Source organism: Theropithecus gelada, chromosome 12, assembly GCF_003255815.1.
Source record: "Theropithecus gelada isolate Dixy chromosome 12, Tgel_1.0, whole genome shotgun sequence".
NCBI classification, from domain to species: domain Eukaryota; kingdom Metazoa; phylum Chordata; class Mammalia; order Primates; family Cercopithecidae; genus Theropithecus; species Theropithecus gelada.
Window position 1 is genome coordinate 92599385 of NC_037680.1, and position 21598 is coordinate 92620982.

Sequence of the window (21598 nt, forward strand, 5' to 3'; positions counted from 1 at the left end):
GGGAAGGGAAGGGAAGGGAAGGGAAGGGAAGGGAAGGGAAGGGAAGGGAAGGGAAGGGAAGGGAAGGGAAGGGAAGATTAATAACAAGTGTTGGCAAAGATGTAGAGGAACTGGAACTCTTGTACCTTGCTGGTGAAAATGTAAAATGGTACAGATACTGTGGGAAACAGTATCTCAGTTCCTCAAAAAATTTAACAAATTAAATAAATTACTTAAATTAAATAATTAATAACTCATTAAATAAATTACTCTATGTTCCAACAACTCCACTTCTAGATATATGCCCAAAAGAACCAAAAGCAGGGACTCAAGCAGATATTTGTACATCCGTGTTTGCAACAGCATTACTCGCAAGAGCCAAAACATAGAAGCAACCTGAGTGTCCATCAATGGATGAATGAATAAACCAAATGTGGCATATACATGCAATGGAATATGATTCCACCTTAAAAAGGAAGGAAATTATGACGGCTGCTATGGTATGAATGAACTTTGGAAATATTACACTAAGTGAAGCGAGCTAGCTATGAAAGGACAAATACTGCATGATTCCACTTACAGTAGGTACCTAAAGTAGCCAAATTAATAGAGAAAGAAAGTAGAAAGTTGCCAGGAGCTGAGGAGTTATTGTCTAGTGTGCACAGAGTTTTAGTTTGGGAAGATGAAAAAGTTCTGGAGATGCATGGTGGTGATTGTTGCCAAAAAATATGAATGTACTCAATGCCACCAAACTGTACCACTTAACTTACAAATTATTAAAATAGGAAATTTTCGTTATATACATTTTAAATTAAAAAACAAAGGTGATCCTTGTCTAGGGCAGTCCCAGTTTATATTTTTGACCTGGAATACTTAATATTAGCAGCCCCTCTCTTCTAACTTAAGAACTTAGGTGAGTATGTCCCAAACTGGACAACAGATAGTATAATCACTCTAAGGTTAAACCACTATTCAGTGTCATCTCGTTAGAATATGGCAGAGGTATGATTCTTATCTACAAACTGCCTGATTCCAGAGACCACATTCTTCACCACCACACATCCTGCAGAATTGCTAATGACGTTGCTCCCTGGCATACATCAGGTTTGCCACTATTTATTGTGTCAGTTCTCTGACTTACATGGAGCACTGATGTGCTACCTGCTTAGTAAGAAACACTGGCCAGGCGCGGTGGCTCAAATCTGTAATCCCAACACCTTGGGAGATTGAGGCAAGTGGATCACCTGAGGTCAGGAGTTTGAGACTAGCCTGACCAATATGGCAAAACCCTGTCTCTACTAAAAATACAAAAATTAGCCAGACGTGGTGATGCATGCCTGTAATCCCAGCTACTTGGGAGGCTGAGACAGGAGAATCACTTGAACCTGGGAGGCAGAAGTTGCAGTGAGCCAAGATCACACCATTACACTCCAGCCTGGGTGACAAGAGCAAAACTCTGTCACAGCAAAACTCTGTCACAAAAAAAAAAAAAAAAAGAAAGAAAGAGAGAGAGAGAGAGAGAGAAAGAAAAGAAAAGAAAAGAAAGAAAGAAAGAAAGAAAGAAAGAAAGAAAGAAAGAAAGAAAGAAAGAAAGAAAGAAAGAAAGAAAGAAAGAAAGAAAGAAAGAAACACTGATTCTCTTAATGCTAACCAAAAGAAATGCTTATATTTTCCTTAAAAAGGAGAAGGGGGATGAGCGAAGAGTAGAAACATCACAGACCGATGAACACAATGTCTTCTGGTATAATCCAGTGGATTTTAGTAACTGAATGGTGCAACACCATCAGGGCCACGTGATACACAGTGCCCAAAGCAGGTAGATACAAAACCAACACCAAAACCAGTCACTCCATGAATCAGTTGACACAGGGTGAGTAATGATCAGCAAACACAGACCAGAGTGTCTACTCGAGGTAGGAAGCCAACATCCGCTTGGTAACTTTGTCTTTGACCAAAGAAGTTCCACTGAAGCTCTTTCTAAACTCACTGGAGAGCCTGGAGTACTGTGTCTAGTCATGCAGGTTTCTGGGTCACACCGAACTGAGCTGGGATCCCAATTTTCCCAGTCATTTCCTCTAACACTTTGTACCAGTGACAAAGTCTCTAATCATCTGAGTCAAAATGCCTCTTTCATAGGGTTACCATGAGGACTCAGTATTTGTCTGGAGAACATGAAGCATGCTGCTTAGCACACAGGGTAATACTCTGTAAATATTATTCTCTAGAACATAGAGTGCAAGAAACCTTGATTCTCAGATCCTAGTAAGCTTGTTTATTCTCTCCCTCCACCCTGCCCCAAATCCTCTGAACCCAAATAGTCACTAGCAAAGTAAAAGAAAGAACAAATGCATTCAATAATCCAGATAATCTGGACCTCAAAGAAAGAGGCCTTCGGAGGATCCCAAAATTATCTACAGAATCGCTTCCATTTTCCAGTTATTTTGCTCCTCCATGGCTGGGATAAAACTTGCAGTCCTATCTCTAAATGTAGCCAATGTTCACCCACTTCTGGAGAAATCAGATGGCCCCGAAAGAGTGGGCTTTGTCCAATTCTTGGGGACATGTTGAGACACAGTTTTACAGAGCCAAACTGGAATATCTGGGTTTCTGAGTGCTTAAGCATTCTGTGGCTGGTACACGATCAATTCAACCCCCATTTCCCTGTTTCTCCCACCAAATATTCCAATCAACTCTGCTTTGTTGCCTCTTTTTGTATTAGGGACATGATAGGCTAAGTGTATGACCCAGACATTGGAGATAGCTGCTGGGAAGGTCTGTTCCTATCTTCACCATTTTTAAGGAACTGTTTACAATGTCTGGCAACACCCTAGCAGGTAGTCTTGATGTACTGGGGACAAATACATTATAAACGAGGATCATTTATGTGTCTGCCTCTGTAGTATTAATTTTTCACTTTTATTTTTAGTTGATATGTAATACTTGTATGTATTTAGGAAGTATTGCCTCTGTAGTTTTAAAAAAAATAAAATTTAGCTGCTCCCAGGGGGTTTGGCCAAGTGTGGTTTTCAGAGATCACTCCAGCCACACAAGCATCTGATGACCATGTGGTTCCTGCTGATGAATGACAAGCAGGCAGACACATGTCATGAGAGGGATATGCATTTGTGAGCATACAATTACTTAATAGCCTTAAAGGATAAGCGTAGAATTTCTGTCACTCATTATGCCAAATAAACATCACCTATTTTTGAACCAAAACCGTACTAGAAAGGGTTTATGAGAATGATCTGATAGTCAGTGTATTAGTCCATTTTCATGCTGCTGATAAGACATACCCCAGACTGAGAAATTTACAAAAGAAAGAGGTTTAATTGGACTTACCATTTCACACGGCTGGGGAAGCCTCACAATAATGGCAGAAGGCAAGGAGGAGCAAGTCACATCTTAGACGGATGGCAGCAGGCTAAGAAGGAAAACTTGTGCAGGAAAACTCCTCTTTTTAAAACCATCAGATCTCATGACACTCATTCACTATCAAGAGAACAGCATGGGAAAGATTTGCCCCCATGATTCAATTAGCTCCCACCATGTCCATCCCACAACATGTGGGAATTCAAGGTGAGATTTGAGTGGGGACACAGCCAAACCGTATTAGTTAGCATATATCTCCTTAATCAAAAATGTAAAAGCAGCCAGTCACGGTGGCTCATGCCTGTAATCCCAATGCTGTGGGAAGCCAAGGCAGAAGGATTGCTGTAGGCCAGGAGGTCGAGGCTATCGTGAGCTATGATTGCCCCTCATGCTGTAGCCTGGGCAACAGAACAAGACCTTGTCACCAAAAAAATAAGATAAAATAAAAATAAAAATTAAGGCTTTTTTTAGCAGAGTCAAAATGTTAAAGCTACGTACAAACTCCTAAAGGAACTGTCAAACCATAGAAACAGGCACTAAAACAGGTCAGAGAACACTAAACGAAGTGAAGAAGGGATGGAACAAAGTAGAATGAAATATTTTGGAGGTAATCAAACAGAAGCCCGGAAAATAAGTCTTAACCAGTGGCAATCACCATGGAAAAGCGTAAGTTGGGAAACATGTGTGTTGTGCCTGGAAGCACTTCCTGAAACATGGTCACCATCCTCAGACCAAACGTAGCTGTCATCCCACTGACATGAAAATCCCTTTCATACTCACTGGCACCAACAAGACACAGAGACAGGCTTATGAGCAGACTTGGCTTATACATTTTGAAATCTGTATTGAATCACAAACAATATCTGTTCCTTTCTCTCCATTTCAATCCTGATACTCATTATATATCTCTGGAGCCACAAAGCCAGATTAAAATCCTGCATCCAAACTTAGCAGCTGTGTGCCCTTGAAAAAGTTGCTTAAAATGGAAATAATAATGGTGTCTGCTTCAGTGAGTTGTTGTTAAAGAGGACACAGTTAATATAGGCAAAGTGGTTAGAACAGTGCCTGGCACTATTTTCATTATTATTAATATCTTAGAGAATAAGTTCACTCAGTATGATTATAATTATTAGATAAATAATAAGTTGTATCCATATTTCATTAACAATTATTAAGCTCCCTAGAGCAGAGCATGTTACATAAAGTACAACTACTTTAATGAAAATGAACATAAGGATAATTTAGGGACATGACTTTGAGGCTGTTTACTACTTCTTAGGCAAACATAATGTACTTTATGGCATCATTCAACGACAAGAGCTACTTAGAGGTTTGAAAATGCATCATTTCTTCTGCTGAAGGTCTGTTTTCCATCAGCTCCAGAAGGCTTATGTAAATGAAGGTGGATTCTGTCTATGAGATTTAAATAATGTTGTTTTGTATTTTTTGACACCAACTGACTTCAAGCTCATGCCTTTGTTTCATTATTTGCTCTTCTATATGTATATTTTCTCCTGACTTTTTTTCAATTTGGAATACTGTAAATTTAGCCTTAATTATTTGTGGTCCTTCCTCTACCAGCTTCAGATTCCAAGGGGAATGCAGATAATACATACACTGTCTTGAAATTATTTTTCATCATTTAGAGAATTCCAAATATGGACATTTCTAGGTCTTTTGTGCTGTTGCTACTCAAGGAAAAATATTATGTTCCATTCTTCTTAATACCTTTCTTGAGCTTCTAAATTGTATCATGCAAAATATATCTAGGGTTCCTTGTTCCTTAGTAAGTGAAATTTGATTTTCCTCCAAAACCAAAATCCTTTTTTTAAATTAAAATCTGTAACAATTTTATCCTGTGTGGAAAAGAAAATAAGCAATAGTAATAAATATGGAACTCATTCAATGTTAAAAACAACCCCCCTCTAGCTTCCCACTTTCACCTTCTAAATCAACGGTGAATTCAGTTTTCAATTATCTTGGACAAAACAACAATAATCATAAGTAGTAGTAGTCCTTGCTATAAACATCTTTACATATCAATAGCCCATAGGCATATTTTATTTTATTTTATTTTAAGCTATCTCCTACTGGAAAGAAAACATATTTTAGTTAGCTGACATATTTTCTAATTGAGTTATTTTAAAATCTCGACATTTTATTTGAAAATTTGGATTTTCAGCTTCTTTTGAAAAATTAAAAATTTCAGTATTTGTGGGCCCACATTCTCAACATGGTGAGTGGGTTCACATTCTCAACATGGCAAGCAGCTGTCTAGAGTTAACAGCTGCTCCCATTAAAAGCAGTATGAGTTTCCAATGCCATTCAATATGCGGGGTGAAGGGCAGGGGGTGCCCACTTCCCTTACTGATGTTACTGCCTAGTCCCTGGAGAGATCTGAGGTTGCAACCTGTTCTCCATCTTGAAGTGTTTTCCCTAGTTTCGCAAGAATGAAGTGATATGGTCTGGCTGTGTCCCCACCCAAATCTCACCTTGGATTGTAATAATCCCTATATGTCAAGGGCAGGGTCAGGTGGAGATAATTGAATCATGGGGGTAGTTTCCCCCATACTGTTCCCGTGGTAGTGAGTAAGTCTCACAAGATCTAATGGTTTATAAATAGGAGTTCCCCTGCACAAGTTGTCTTGCCTGCTGCCATGTAAGACATGACTTTGCTCCTCCTTTGCCTTCTGCCATGATTGTGAGGCCTCATCAGCCATGAGGAACTGTGAATTAATTAAACCTCCTTCCTTTATAAATTATCCAGTCTTGGATATGTCTTTACTAGCAGCATGAGAACAGACTAATATATGAAGCATTGTCACAATTCCAACATTTCAAATGTGCATACTTTGATACAACAATTCTACTGAAAAAACTATGGAAGGTCATACAAATATATATGGATGTCCACTACAACATTGCTTTCAACAGGAAAAACATTAAATCAACCTAAATATCAATAGGAACTGGTTGAATAAATGATGGTGAAGCCATGCAAGAGAATACTAGAGAGTCACCTAAAGCAAAAAAGTAAATCTAAGCATATTAAAATGCAAATATGTCCAAAATATATTAAGTGGGAAAAAAGCAAAGTACAGAACAGTACATAATATATGATCCAATCTGTAGGGAAAATGAATTTCAACAATTTAGAAGAAAACATAAGCAACTTTTTTTTTTTTTTTTTTTTTGAGACAAAGTCTCGCTCTCTCTCCCAGGCTAGAGTGCAGTGGTACGATCCTGGCTCACTACAACCTCTGCCTCCCAGGTTCAAGCGATTCTCCTGCCTCAGCCTGCTGAGTAGCTGGAATTACAGGCGAGCACCATCACGCCAGGCTAATTTTTGCATTTTTAGTAGAGACAGGGTTTCACCATGTTGGTCCGGCTGGTCTCAAACTCCGGACCTCATCATCCACCCACCTCAGCCTCCCAAAGTGCTGGGATTACAGGTATGAGCCACCACATCCGGCAACATAAGCAACTTTTGAAAACTACATTACTGTTACACATGTAAAAGAAGACAGTGGATGGGCACAGTGGCTCACACCTGTAACTCCAGCACTTTGGGAGGCCTAGGCAGGTAGATCACATGAGGTCAAGAGTTCGAGACCAGCTGGACCAACATGGTGAAACCCTGTCTCCACTAAAAATACAAAAATTAGCCAATAGTTAATCAAAAATTAGCTGGGTGTGCTGGCACATGCCTGTAATCCCAGTTACTCTGGAGGCTGAGGCAGGAGAATCACTTGAAACCACGAGACGGAGGTTGCAGTGAGCTGAGATCACACCATTGCACTCCAGCCTGGGCAACAAGAGTGAAACTCTGTCTCAAAATAAAAACTAAAAATAAATAAAAATAAATAAAGGAAGCATGATGAAAAGGGTTATTTTGAATCATTTCATGCATAATTATCATCACATCTTCATGTTATTTATTTGAGTGCCTGTTTTGGAAACAGAGTTCCTGTTCCTCTACAGTTGAGCCTGAATTCATTTCTTAGGCAAGAGGAAGAGGTTCTTTCAAGATTGCCGAATAGGAACATATCCAGTCTGCAGCTCACAACGAGATCAATGCAGAAGACAGGTGATTTCTGCATTTCCAACTGAGGTACCTGGCTCATCTCATTGGGACTGGTTAGACAGTTGTTGCAGCCCACAGAGGGCAAGCTGAAGCAGGGTGGGGTGTTGCCTCACCAGAGAAAAGCAAGGGATCAGGGAACTCCCTCTCTTAGCCAAGGGAAGCCGTGAGGGATTGTGCTGTGAGGAAGGGTGCTCTCCAGTCCAGATACTATGCTTTTAACACGGACTTCGCAACCCACAGACCAGGAGATTCCCTTGGGTGCCTATAACACCAGGGCCCTGGGTTTCAAGCACAGAACAAGGTGGCCATTTGGGCAGACACCGAGCTAGCTGCAGGAGTTTTTTTTCATACCCCAGTGGCAGTGGAACACCAGCAAGACAGAACCGTTCACTCCCCTGGAAAGGCACTGAAGCCAGGAAACCAAAGGGTCTGGCTCAGCAGATCCCACTCCCACAGAGCCCAACAAGCTAAGATCCACTGGCTTGATATTCTCGCTGCCAGCACAGCAGTCTGAAGGCAACTTGGGATGCTTGAGCTTGGTTGGGGGAGGGACGTCTGCCATTACTGAGGCTTAGGTAGGCGGTTTTTCCCTCACAGTGTACACAAAGCCGCTGGGAAGTTTGAACTGGGTGGTGCCCACCACTGTTCGGCAAAGCCGCTGTAGCCAGACTGCCTCTCTGGATTCCTCGTCTCTGGGGAGGGCCTCTCTGAAAGAAAGGCAGCAGCCCCATTCAGGGGCTTATAGATAAAACTCTCATCTCCCTGGGACAGAGCACCTGGGGGAAGGGGTGGCTATGGGCGCAGCTTCAGAAGATTTAAACGTTCCTGCCTGCTGGCTCTGAAAAGAGCAGTGGATCTCCCAGCATGGTGCTCGAGCTCTGCTAAGGGACAGACTGCCTCCTCAAGTGGGTCCCTGACCCCTCTGCCTCCTGACTGGGAGACACCTCCCAGCAGGGGTCAATGGACACCTCATACAGGAGAGCCCCTGATGGCATCTGGCTGGTGCCCCTCTGGGACAAAACTTCCAGAGGAAGGAACAGGCAGCAATCTTTGCTGTTCTATAGCCTTCGCTGGTGATACCCAGGCAAACAGGTCTGGAGTGGACCTCCAGCAAACTCCAGCAGACCTGCAGCAGAGAGGCCTGACTGTTAGAAGGAAAACTAACAAACAGAAAGGAATAGCATCAACATGAACAGCATCAACATGAACAAAAAGGGCATCCACACAGAAACCCCATCCACAGGTCACCAATATCAAAGACCAAAGGTAGATAAATCCACGAAGATGAGTAAAACCAGTGCAAAAAGGCTGGAAAGTCCAAAAACCAGAATGCCTCTTCTCCTCCAAAGGATCCCAACTCCTTGCTAGCAGGGAACAAAACTAGACAGCGAATCAGTTTGACAAATTGACAGACGAAGACCTAAGAAAGTGGGTAATAACAAACTTTTCCGACCTAAAGAAGCATGTTCTAACCCAATGCAAGGAAGCTAAGAACCTGAAAAAAGGATACAGGAATTGCTAACTAGAGTAACCAGTTTAGCGAAGAACATAAATGACCTGATGGAGCTGAGAAACACAGAACAAGAACTTCATGAAGCATACACAAGTATCAATAGCCAAATCGATCAAGCAAAATAAAGGATATCAGAGATTGAAGATCAACTAAATGAAATAAAGCATGAAGACAAGATTAGAGAAAAAAGACGGAAAAGGAATAAAGAAAACCTCCAAGAAATATGGCACTATGTGAAAAGACCATATCTATGTTTGACTAGTGTACCTGAAAGTGACAGGGAGAATGGAACCAAGTTGGAAAACACTCTGCAGGATATTATCCAGGAGAACTTCTCCAACCTAGCAAGACAGGCCAACATTCAAATTCAGGAAATACAGGGAACACCACAAAGAAATTCCACGAGAAGAGCAACCCCAAGACACATAATTGTAAGATTCACCAAGGTGGAAATGAAGAAAAAAATGTTAAGGGCAGCCAGAGAGAAAGGTCGGGTTACCGACAAAGGGAAGCCCATCAGACCAACAGCAGATCTCTCTGCAGAAACCCCACAAGCCAGAAGAGAGTGGGGGCCAATATTCAACATTCTGAAAGAAAAGAATTTTCAACCCAGAATTTCATATCCAGCCAAAATAAGCTTCATAAGTGAAGGAGAAATACAATCCTTTACAGACAAGCAAATGCTGAGATTTTATCACCACCAGGGCTGCCTTACAAGAGCTCCTGAAGGAAGCACTAAATATGGAAAGGAAAAACCCATACCAGTCACTGCAAAAACACACCAAATTGTAAAGACCATCAACACTACGAAGAAACTGCATCGACTAACAGGCAAAATGCCAGCTAGCATCATAATGACAGGATCAAATTCACAGAAAGCAATATTAACCTTAAATGTAAATAGGCTAAATGCTCCAATTAAAAAACACGGACTGGCAAATTGGATAAAGAGTCAAGACCCATCAGTGTGCTATATTCAGGAGACCCATCTTATGTGCAAAGACACATACAGGCTCAAAATAAAGGGATGGAGGAAGATCTACAAAGCAAATGGAAAGCAAAAAAAAGCAGGGATTGCAAACCTTGTCTCTGACAAAACAAACTTTAAAGGAAAAAAGATCAAAAAAGACAAGGAAGGGCATTACACAATGGTAAAGGGGTCAATGCAACAAGAAGAGCTAACCATCCTAAATATATGTGCACCCAATACAGGAGCACCCAGATTCATAAAGCAAGTGCCTAGAGACATACATAGAGACTTAGATTCTCACACAATAATGGGAGACTTTAACACCCCATTGTCAATATTAGACAGATCAACAAGACAGAAAATTAACAAGGATATCCAGGACTTGAACTCAGCTCTGGAGCAAGCGGACCTAATAGATATCTACAGAACTCTCCACCCCAAATCAACAGAATATACATTCTTATCAGCACTACATCACACTTATTCTAAAACTGACCACATACTCGGAAGTAAAACACTCCTCAGCAAATGCAAACAAACAGAAATAATAACAGTCTCTCAGACCACAGTGCAATCAAATTAGAACTCAGGATTAGTAAACTCACTCAAAACCACACAACTACATGGAAACTGAACAACCTGCTCTTTAATGACTACTGGGTAAATAACAAAATTAAGGCAGAGACAAATAAGTTCTTTGAAACCAATGAAAACAAAGACACAACGTACCGGAATCTCTGGGACTCAGCTAAAGCAGTGTTTAGAGGGAAATTTATAGCACTAAATGTGCCTAGGAGAAAGACCTAAAATTGACACCCTAACCTCACAATTAAAAAACTAGAGAAGCAAGAGCAAACAAATTCAAAAGCTAGCAGAAGACAAGAAATAACTAAGATCAGAGCAGAACTGAAGGAGGTAGAGACACGGAAAAACCTTCAAAAAAAAAAAAACCAATGAATCCAGGAGCTGGTTTTTTGAAAAGATTAACAAAATAGATAGACCGCTAGCCAGACTAATAAAGAAGAAAAAAGAGAAGAATCAAATAGACACAATAAAAAATGATAAAGCTGAGATCACCACTGATCCCACAAAAATACAAACCACCCATCAGAGAATACTATAAACACCTCTATGCAAATAAACTAGAAAATCTAGAAGAAATGGTTAAATTCCGGGACACACACACCCTCCCAAGACTAAATCAGGAAGAAGTTGAATCCCTGAATAGACCAATAACAAGTTCTGAAATTGAGGCAGTAATTAATAGCCTACCAACCAAAAAAAGCCCAGGACCAGACGGATTCACAGCCAAATTCTACCAGAGGTACAAAGAGGAGCTGGTACCATTCCTTCTGAAACTATTCCAATCAATAGAAAAAGAGGGAATCCTCCCTAACTCATTTTATGAGGCCAGCATCATCCTGATACCAAAACCTGGCAGAGACACAACAAAAAAAGAAAAGTTCAGGCCAATATCCCTGATGAACATCAATGTGAAAATCCTCAAAATACTGGCAAACCAAATCCAGCAGCACATCAAAAAGCTTATTCACCACAATCAAGTCAGTTTCATCCCTGGGATGCAAGGCTGATTCAACACATGCAAATCAATAAACGTAATCCATCACATAAACAGAACCAATGACAAAAACCACATGATTATCTCAATAGATGCAGAAAAGGCCTTTGATAACATTTAACACCGTTTCATGCTAAAAACTCTCAATAAACTAGGTATTGATGGAACGTATCTCAAATGCACACGTATGTTTAATGCAGCACTCTTCACAAAAGCAAAGACTTGGAACCAACCAAAATGCCCATCTATGATAGACTGCATAAAGAAAATGTGGCACATATACACCATGGAATACTATGCAGCCATAAAAATGAATGAGTTCATGTCCTTTGCAGGGACATGGATGAATGATGGTTTCCATCATTCTCAGTTGCCTCTGCTCTCGAGAATGATGGAAATCATCATTCTCAGCAAACTAACACAGGAACAGAAAACCAAACACCACATGTTCTCACTCATAAGTGGGAGCTGAACTATGAGAACACAGGGACACAGGGAGAGGAACATCACAGACCTGGGTCTGTGATTGAGCAATCACAATTGATGGGTGAGTAAACCACCATGGCACGTGTATACCTATGTAACAAACCTGCACGTTCTGCACATGTATACCAGAACTTAAAGTATAATTTTTTAAAAAAAAGAGGGAGAAGAGGAAGAAGGAGAGGAAGAAGAAGAAGGAGGAGGAGGAGGAGGTGGAGGCGAAGGCGGTGGCTTCTGGAAGACCCATCACACCAGGCCCAAGGATCACACAAAAAAGACACAATGGGCCACTTTAGAAGCTGTGCTTTTCGAGGCGCTTTGTAGTTCATGTTGCCTCTGCTGTCTTTTGAAAAGTAAAGATAAGTGAGCAGAAAGGTGGGAGCTCCTCCAGGGAGAGCTGCCAAATTCAGGCCAAATACCTTTTCCAGCCCCTTGCACATTTGCATGGGGCCTGGTGAGAGAGACAGAAAGAGAGAAAGGGAGAGAGACACTATACATTATTTCCATATTGCTCTTACTGCTTTGGGCAGAGTCAGGGAAGAAGAGGAAGAAAAGAGAAGAACTGACTGTTTTCACCAGCGGAAACTTTAGCTGGTTAATGTAATACAGGAGTGTAAGAATTTGTTCTTTCCACTAAAGAGAAAACAAGGCCACACATTCCCAATTATACGCTCAGAAAGGGCAGCCAGGGAATGCAGTTCTTGGCAGCAGCAGGTTTTATGACTTGCCTTCAGCATTGCCCATCACAGAGGGGATTTTGCTGGGGACATGGGCAGCCAGAGGTAGTGGGTGCTCAGTCACTAGTGGGATGCTACACAGCAGCCACTGAAGGAGTCCCAGTCCACCCTTCCCTAGGCCTCAAGAGCAGAAGCAACTGCAGGCCCTTCCCCGGCCCTGTGATCCGCATCTCTAACCCCTCCGAAGCATCCAAGTCACATCAGAATAAAAGGACTGGGACACATGGCACTTCTAAAAGTTTATCACCTCCTGCTAAAATATGTTTTTTTTTGGGGGGGGGGAGATAGCAATTAATTACCAAAAATAAAGAAACCTCGATAAGGAAAAGCTCCACAGCACCTCCACCCGCCCCCCCGCTGCCAACATACATACTAAACCCAACTATAAGGTTCCCTACCCTGCTCAATTCCTCTATACAAAGAAGCATGGAGTGTATATTTAGTACAGCTTCCTCCTCAGAGCTAGCTGATGAACACAGAAGTCGGAAAACCTAACTCAAACATGACTTTTGAAAGAAAGGAGAAAAAGACTACGATCCTCTTTGCTGTTTTCTCTTAACTTACAGAGTTCTCTCCTTTTTAATATTCTAGTGTTCTTAAATCAATCACTTTGGATTTAGAGTTATTGCGAGGGTTCAAGCCTTATCACAAGAAGAATCTCGAATATATAGTGGATCCACTGCTGTCTGATCAATATGCACAATTTAAGGATCTTTAAACAAGGGGAAAAAACTAATTCAGGCTTCACTAATTCAAAATTAGTGATAAGGCAAAGTACCCTTCAAACTTCAGTCTGAATCAAGTAACTGTGGCTTAGTAAACAACTGGAAAGATTAGAAATGGATGGGGTAAGCCATTTAAGATGGCAAACTATCTTCACACACTTCAACAGCATTGCCTTAATGCCTTGTGCCATTAAGGTAGGAATTAGAAATGAGCCTTATCTCTGTATCAAGCAGGTCAATCAAGACTAGCTATAATTAGCAACCAGTGATAATATATGCTGCTGAAATACCTGCCCTTCATTTCAAACATCTCATCCTTCATTCTTTTTGTTATTTCAAGCTGATCTTCTCAGGAATTACTATTTTTTGCTATACAGCATCATCTGCACACAGCAAGACTTCAAAAGGTGCTCACCTCTGAGTCTTTGGCCTGCTGATTACGAATGACTATCAAATTGTACAGGGTTCTGTCGTCATCTGCCTCTGTGTGGGACACATCATGGGGCATACTCCATAAATTCTTCTCATCATCCCTCGCCAGAGTTGCTCCAAATGAGGAATACGGATTGCTATCACTGTTGTATAAAAAAAGGAAAGATTGGGGTTTTATAATATATATAATGTTATATATCATATGCATGCAACATACAATATCAACTAAAACTTATACAATGTAATATACAAATATATTGTCAAAAAGGTCTGAATTGTCTTTAATAATTAAGCATAACACAATAGAGCAGTAAAAACAAACCAAAAATACAAATAAATCGCTTTAAAAAGAACAGAGAACAGATGTACCTGAGCAGAGGTAATTACTACAGTTAAATATGAAATTCAGCACTGAGTACCCCAGAAGCTAAGACAACAAAGGAAATCCAATTCTTTTTTTTTTTGCTTTGAAACAAAGTCTCGCTTTGTCACCCCGGCTGGAGTGCAGTGGCACAACCTCAGCTCATTACAACCTCTACCTCTCAGGTTCAAGTGATTCTCCTGCCTCAGCCTACCGAGTAGCAGGGATTACAGGCGCCTGCCACCACGCCTGGCTAATTCTTGTATTTTTCGTAAAGCCAGGGTTTCACCATGTTGGTCAGGCTGGTCTTGAACTCTTGGCCTTAAGTGATCTGTCCATCTCGGCCTCCCAAAGTGCTGTGATTATAGGGGTGAGTCACTGTGCCCAGCCAGGAATAGAATTCTTGTGTGATTAAAAGAAAACGATTAACAGGAAGGGATGAACGTTTGACTGGCTCTGAGTTCAAGGAAGCACAGTAAACTTGGAGTACAATGATATATAATAGCTATAAAATTCCTTACACCAGGAAAATTAAGTAATAAATATGCATACCCAAAGACTTTCAATAAACAAGACAGAATGTTGACTGAGAATTTCAGCAGTCCTGTTTTGTACATTTGTTTTATGATTTATGCCTTATAAGGTGGTACCTGGGTGTGGACTTACAGAGATTAGTGACAGAGCATCACATCTGGGGCAAGCCTGCACACAGCCCCAGTTAATTCTGTAACCCCCAGTTGAATTCTGTGGGAAGGACAGGTAGGGTCATACCGAAGCTATTCACTTCATCTAGTAATATGTATAAAGCACTGACTACATGCTAATCACAGGGCTCAATAAAATTGTGAGCAAAACAGACATCATCCCTGCCCTTGGACCTCACTAGTATGGGAAAGACATTAATGAATGATCATATGACTATAAAATAAAAATTGTGATAAGTGCCATTAAGGGGGAGCTCAGGAGGCCGTGAGAACATACGCAAGCTGCTAAGAGAAAACCCTCACGAAGGCAGGCGTCAGGTAGGCGTCACGAAGAAGAGGTGCTGGGGCACCTCTTCTTAAAGGTTTTTCCACCTTTAAGTGGAAAAACAGGAACAGAGTTGCAGGCAAAGGAAACAGCATCTTCAAAGGCCTGGGGTGGAAGGAAACACAAAATGTTGAGATGTCAATATGGGATGCTCAGAAGTTGGCACTAAGGAAATCTTGCAACAGGAAGCAAAGTGCTAGTCCCCAGATTGGGGTTCAGCAGCAGGAACCCACCCAGCTAGGGAGGGGCTCCAGCCCTAGAGTGATGATGTACAGGTCAGACTGCCAATCACAGTCTCAAATTTTGAAAGACAGGGCCAGGCGCGGTGGCTCACACCTGTGATCCCAACATTTTGGGAGGCTGAGGCAGGTGGATCACCTGAGGTCAGGAGTTCAAGACCAGCATGGCCAACATGGCAAAACCCCATCTCTACTAAAAATACAAAAATTAGCGAGGTGTGGTGACACATGCCTGTAATCCTAGCTACTTGAGAGGCTGAGGCAGGAGAATCGATTGAACTGGGGAGGCAGAGGTTGCAGTGAGCTGAGATCGCGCCATTACACTGCAGTCTGGGTGACCAGAGCGAAACTCCAGCTCACAAAAAAAATAAAATAAAATAAAATAAATTGGGACAACAACCAGGGCCCACTTACAAAAACTAGGGCAAAAGGTGGGGACAGAACCTTGGAACCAAGGCTAGCAGGAGGCCAGCTACCTGAATCAGCACGGGGTTTAGAGACTGAATGTTGAACAGTGCTCCTGAAATCCCTGTGGCTGCAGGTCAGAAGTTTAGGGTCTGGGACTGAACAAAGTACCTGGCCCTATGGGGAAAGGTGCAGATGATGGGAAATCAGACACAGCACAAGCACACTATGCTCGGAACCACGCTGTTTTTACTGACTGATACCATAAAAGCTAGAACACAGGCAGCCCCACAGCCTGACTCTTCCTGAGAATGAGGAACCAGTGAAAGAGGAGGAAAACGATGCCTTTGGGCGCTGCCCATGTGAACTTTAATGAGCATGTTAAATTCATTCATTCCATTCGTTTCCTTGTTTGTTTATTCAACAAATGTGGAATAAATGCCTGCTGTATACTGAGTCCTGCACTGGGTGCCATGCGGACATGAAGATAAATGGGATATTGTCTCTGCCCTTAACATAACTGTAATGCAATGAGATCAGTACATTAAAAAAAAAAAAAAAAAAAAAAGCATGCACAGATTGTTGTAGGAACAAACTGGAAGAAGTAATAAGTTATGTATGATGAGAAGGAAGTTCAAGAACTAACCAGACCTGAGGACTGAACAGGCTTCCAGCAGGAAGAGAAACAAGGGCACAGTTATTCCTCGCAGAAAGATCAGCTCAAGTCAAAGCAGTATATGGGGGCTTTGGGAGCCCACAGGATTGGGGAATCGAAGTATTCCTGCATGACTGCAGCATGTGGTGCGTGGAGCAAGGAAAATGGAGGGACATGAAGAAGAAAAGGTAATATGGGGTCAGACTAAAAGTAGTGCCGGCGTCCAAGCTTCATTCTGTGAACTGCAACATTATCAACAGGCTTTTGAGCCATGTCAGGTCTGGATTTTAGAGGAATAACTCTGGGTGAAGGAAGAACAAGAAGATGGCTCAGGAGGGCGTCACAATCAACTGTCACACGGGGGTAGGGGTAATTTTCAAGCCATGCTCTTTGAGGTCCTGGTGTCAGGGGGCCTTGGGACCACAGTGGGGCAGGAGTAGAGAAAGAGATGGGCAGGGCTTCTCTGGCAGAGATAGAAAGAACCCACAAACCAACCACAACCAGAGCAGCTTCTCCATTCAAATAGTCTTTGTTAGAGCTAGAAGGAAGGTTGTTTGAGGCTCAGGAAAAATGGGGTTCTATCGCTAAACAAATACATAATTTTGAACATTCTGAAATTACGATTGAGATAAAAGTAAGTGAGGTTGAGAGTGAGGGAAAGAGCAGTGAGAGTGGAAATGAGGACTGATTCCAGCAGCATCTGAGAGGGGTGACAGCAGCCCATCATGGGAGGCACAGAGGTACCATCAAAGGTGATGCCTTTAACTGCAACGTATGAGGCAGAAGCCAAGGCTGACCTCATGAGTCTGCAGAATGTTCACGGAGATGTCAGGGACCTGGGTTTAGGAGCGAGGACAGGGCAGAGATCTAGATGTGGGAGCAATATACAGCATTTCATGGCATCACAGAAGCAGGTCAGAGAATCAGAAGAATAGTCTTAGAGGATTAGGAGACGGAAAAGAATAGGTGAGTCCAGAAAGCGAGATCAGGCAGGACAAAGACGAATGCCAAAGAGCAGGTGGACACCACAGAAGTGTCAATAACATGAAGGATGCTGACTCCAATTTCTTTCTGCAGCCGATGATATGCAACCACTGCATAATATATTCAGGGCTTGAGCCAAGGGCTCCTGCATTCCACCCCTCATGTTACACAAGCATGGGTCCCGGTGTCAGGACCCATCCTTTGCAGATAGGGACAAGAATACTGCAGTACTTGACTTCTTCTGGGCCAGGCAGCCAGCTGACAGTCTCCCCAACACGAGTTCCTGGGTGGGGATCCCAGAGAAGCCACTGTCATATAACTCAGCATCCAAATGCCGTGACAGGGATGAACTCACAGTGAAGCAGCTCAGATCATGACTACCTATGTGGATGCTCCCTGTACAAACCAGCAGGTTCCCCTGGGGGCTTGTCTCCAGGACGCACTCTCCTTGAGTCACCCAGACCTGGCACAGAGCTCCCACCAAGAGCGGCAACCATGGCTTCCAACATCACAATAAATGCACTTCTGGGGCAATGAAACCCTGGTACTTTTCCTGACATCGGTCTTCCGTCTTCTCCCAGATGTGTTTCATTTCTATGTCTTGTCTCCTCAACAGGTGGGTCAGTTCCTCTAGGGCAGGGGTTGTATCCAGTTTCTCTTCTACATTTCTACATTTCTTTCCCACATCACCTAGCAGGGTCCTAGGACACAGCAGTTGCCTTAAAAGCACTTGTTGAATGCAACAAACTGCGCTGTAACCCCGAAATCTGCTGAAGGAAATCCCAGACATAACTCATGATACCGCCTTTTAAAAATTTCCCTAAAGCAGGAGCTTTAGAAAGGAGCCAGTACGTACCTGAAAAATCAGTAAAAATAACATTAGACCATGAATAATTTAGCCACCTTTTACTTTGCTAAGCCACAATTTCTTGTCGTATTTTAAAATGACGATCTCAGCTGTCTCCCTGGCCAGTTCCCCACCCTCTCTCAACCTCTCTCTCTGTCTCTCTGTCCCTCCTCTCTCTAGCTGTCTCTGTCTCTCTTTCCTCTCTCTTGCTCTCTCTCACTCTCACTTCTTTTCCTCTTTCTCTGTTTCTCCTCTCCTCTCTCTAGCTGTCTCTGCATCTCTGTCTCTCCTCTCTTTCTCTCGCCTATCACATCCATCCACACACATACACGCATGACTTCAGCCAGCATAAAACACTAGCCTCTCATCCTTCATCTACAAGCCCAAGTAAAGCTCTATAGGAAGGTCAACCCCAGCCTGTTTAGAAGTGCCCATGTCTCCAGAAGGTGAGTGCCTCCTGGGATCTCACCATATCTAGCCCTGCCCTAATTAGAAGCAGTGTTCCCCTGACAAGCCTCCAACTCTGCCTCGTCACTGATATTCAGGGGATGATGTAAATCAGGAAAGAGAACCAACTGCTATGCCCCTGGACGGGCAATGCCTCCCAGCAGTGGTAATCTCTGTGAGCTCCTGGGCCCTTCCCAGCAGGATCTGACCTGCTGGTGGCCACAGAGCAGCCTCCTCCACTCTGCCCCGCTCCCTCTCCAGACCCAGACCTGGCTCCTGCTTCATTCTTATTCAGTAATTGCAAGGTTTCTTTGGGGCATAGGAAAGGTGGGGTGCCACTGTTAAATAAAGAAAGAACTTTTTTCAAAATACTGGTGAAAATGCACAGGGGTTGTGAGCTCGTTCAGCAGCATCAGAAGCATCTGTGAGAGTTGGTCTGGCTCACCGGATCCTGGGTCCCGTTCTCTGGGCCTGCCCCTTTCACTCCTTCACAGCCATCAGGTCAAGGTATCAAGCCACATTGTTTTAAAACGTTTAATCCTTTGGACAGAGAAACTAGAACAGAGAGAAGCCTACAGCAAATAGCCTAAGGAGAAGCAGCTTTGGAACCTCTATGTATCCCAGACCATGAAGGGCTCTGGGGCCTGTGCCAAGAGAATGTAGTGCAAAGGCCCAGGGGTCTGGGCCTGAAAACCCCTGGGAGGACAGATGAGGGGAAACAGACCAGAAGTCAGAAGCTTCCCTTTCTCTCCCTCCCCCATATCATGAGTTCTAAAAGGCTCTAACAAAAGTGAAAGTGGTTGTTTTCCCCTGGCCACCATCTGCTGATGACAAATATTTTATTAACGTCAGGCGTTTGAGAGGTGGCTCTGAGGTTACACACTAAGCTGCTTTTACTCTCAAAAGGTAGGGTGAGAAAAGTCTCAGATTTCACCCTTAATCCCACCCAGGGGCACAAGACCCAATCAATCCAGAGTCTTTTCTTTCACCATAATCTACAGCTAAACAAGAGACAAAGGTCTGTAGGTACTAACTTCTGCCTGGGGATACAGCTGCAAAGTGCTAGTCAGCATTGAAGCCATTTACCAAGAGTTCCTCAGGATTCCTCACTACTAACAAGGGCTGCATGTAAAAGACCTTGGAAGGCTCCACAAAATACAGTGCACACAGGCTGGCTGCTGACACCAGCAGTTCCAGTGACTTTACTACTCTCCCCACAGGTCATGTGGCAGTGGCCACTAGCTTAAGACTGAAACTCTGAAAACAGCAAGGAAAGAAAATCTCCAGTCAACAGCAATCAATGGTCCACGCCCTTGACACTCACAGATTTTGGTCTGATTTCCTGCTGGGAAGTCGCTGGCCTGCTACCTCCTCTGGCTTCAAGACCTTTCCCTTTTTCCCTCTATTGAGACCTCCCTGGGATGGAGAAGGTGAACCAAAGATCTTCTCCCTCTCCACCATCGCCTTCCTTCCCTCCTCGCTCTCCTTCTTTGTCTTTCCTTCAGTCCTTCCTTTCTCCCTCTCCTCTTTTCTTTCTTTCTTTTTTTCTTTCTTCCCCCCTCTCTCTTCCTGTCCTTTCTTGGTTTCTCTCTGTCCCTCTTCTTCTCTTTCTCCTTCTCTTCTCTCTTTCTCTCCCTCTCCTCTCTCTTTTTCCTTCTCTCTCATTCTCTCTTTCCTTCTCTCTCATTCTCTCTTTCCTTCTCCTTTCTCTCTTTCTATCTCTCCTTCCTTTGTTCTTTCAGATACCGGCTTTCTCTTACCTAGTTGATCCAGTGTTTAAACATGTTTTATCCTCAAGTTTATTTCTTATTTTTTAATTTATTTTTTATTTTTTGAGACAGAGTCTTGCTGTGTTGCCCAAGCTGGGGTGCGGTGGGGCGATTGTTCCATTGGTTCCAGCACTTTCCTCAGCACTTGCCACCTACACTCATGACTTCCTTCAACCCCAGAGATGTGACCTGCCTCAGTGTGAAGGAAGAAAAGCCCTGGGCACCCCTTTCCTGGCATCCCACTCTGATGTGCTCCTACCCTTTGGGCTTTCTATTCTCACACTGAGGCAGAGCCCCGTATGATGCTGCTTCACACATCTGTGCCCTGCTCTCGAGGCTTGAAGATGGTCCTTACAGGCACCCTGTGAAGCAAGCACTGTTATGTCATCCAGCAGAGGAAATACGAGGGCTGAGGAAGATAAGACCCAGTCGTTGGTGTCTCCTCTGCTTTCATTCACACCTGGTCACTTCGTCTAGTGCCACACCTTTAAACATCATCTACATGAGGAAGATTCCTGAATCGGAATCCCCAGCTCAGTACTCTCTCCCAAATTTCAAATTTCCCATCTCCCCTGGGATGTCTCACAGACAACACAAGCTCAGTGTGGTCCAGACCAAGCACCTGATCTTCCCACTAAACCCATCCACAGGCTCCCCACTCAGATGATGGCAACTCCATCCTTCCCATTGCTCAGGCCAAGACCCTTGACGACATCCCCCACTCCCTCATCCCCTACATCCTATCCATCAGAAAATCCTATTGGCTCCACAATCAAAAACCATCCACCTCTACCACTACACCCTAAGCCAAGGCCTCTTACGTTTTGCATAAGAATTTCTGCAGTTATCTTTTTTACCCACCTATTTCTCCTTATTAACAGGATGGCCAAAGTGACCATTTTAATATGTAAATCAGATCATGTCATCCCTCAGCTCAAAACCTGCCAGTGGCTAACCCATTTGGCCTACGGGATAAGCCAAAGTCCTG

At 43.0% G+C, this 21598-nt stretch overlaps 1 protein-coding gene across 2 annotated transcripts in view; it reads right to left on the bottom strand.

Moving 5' to 3' along the window:
• MREG (melanoregulin) overlaps nt 1-21598 on the bottom strand; it is a 72488-nt gene that overhangs the window by 38959 nt on the left and 11931 nt on the right. For both annotated transcript variants that reach the window (XM_025403902.1, XM_025403903.1), the window contains exon 2: nt 13858-14017. In XM_025403902.1, the coding sequence (XP_025259687.1) occupies nt 13858-14017 (160 nt within the window). The remainder of the gene's footprint in view (nt 1-13857; nt 14018-21598) is intronic.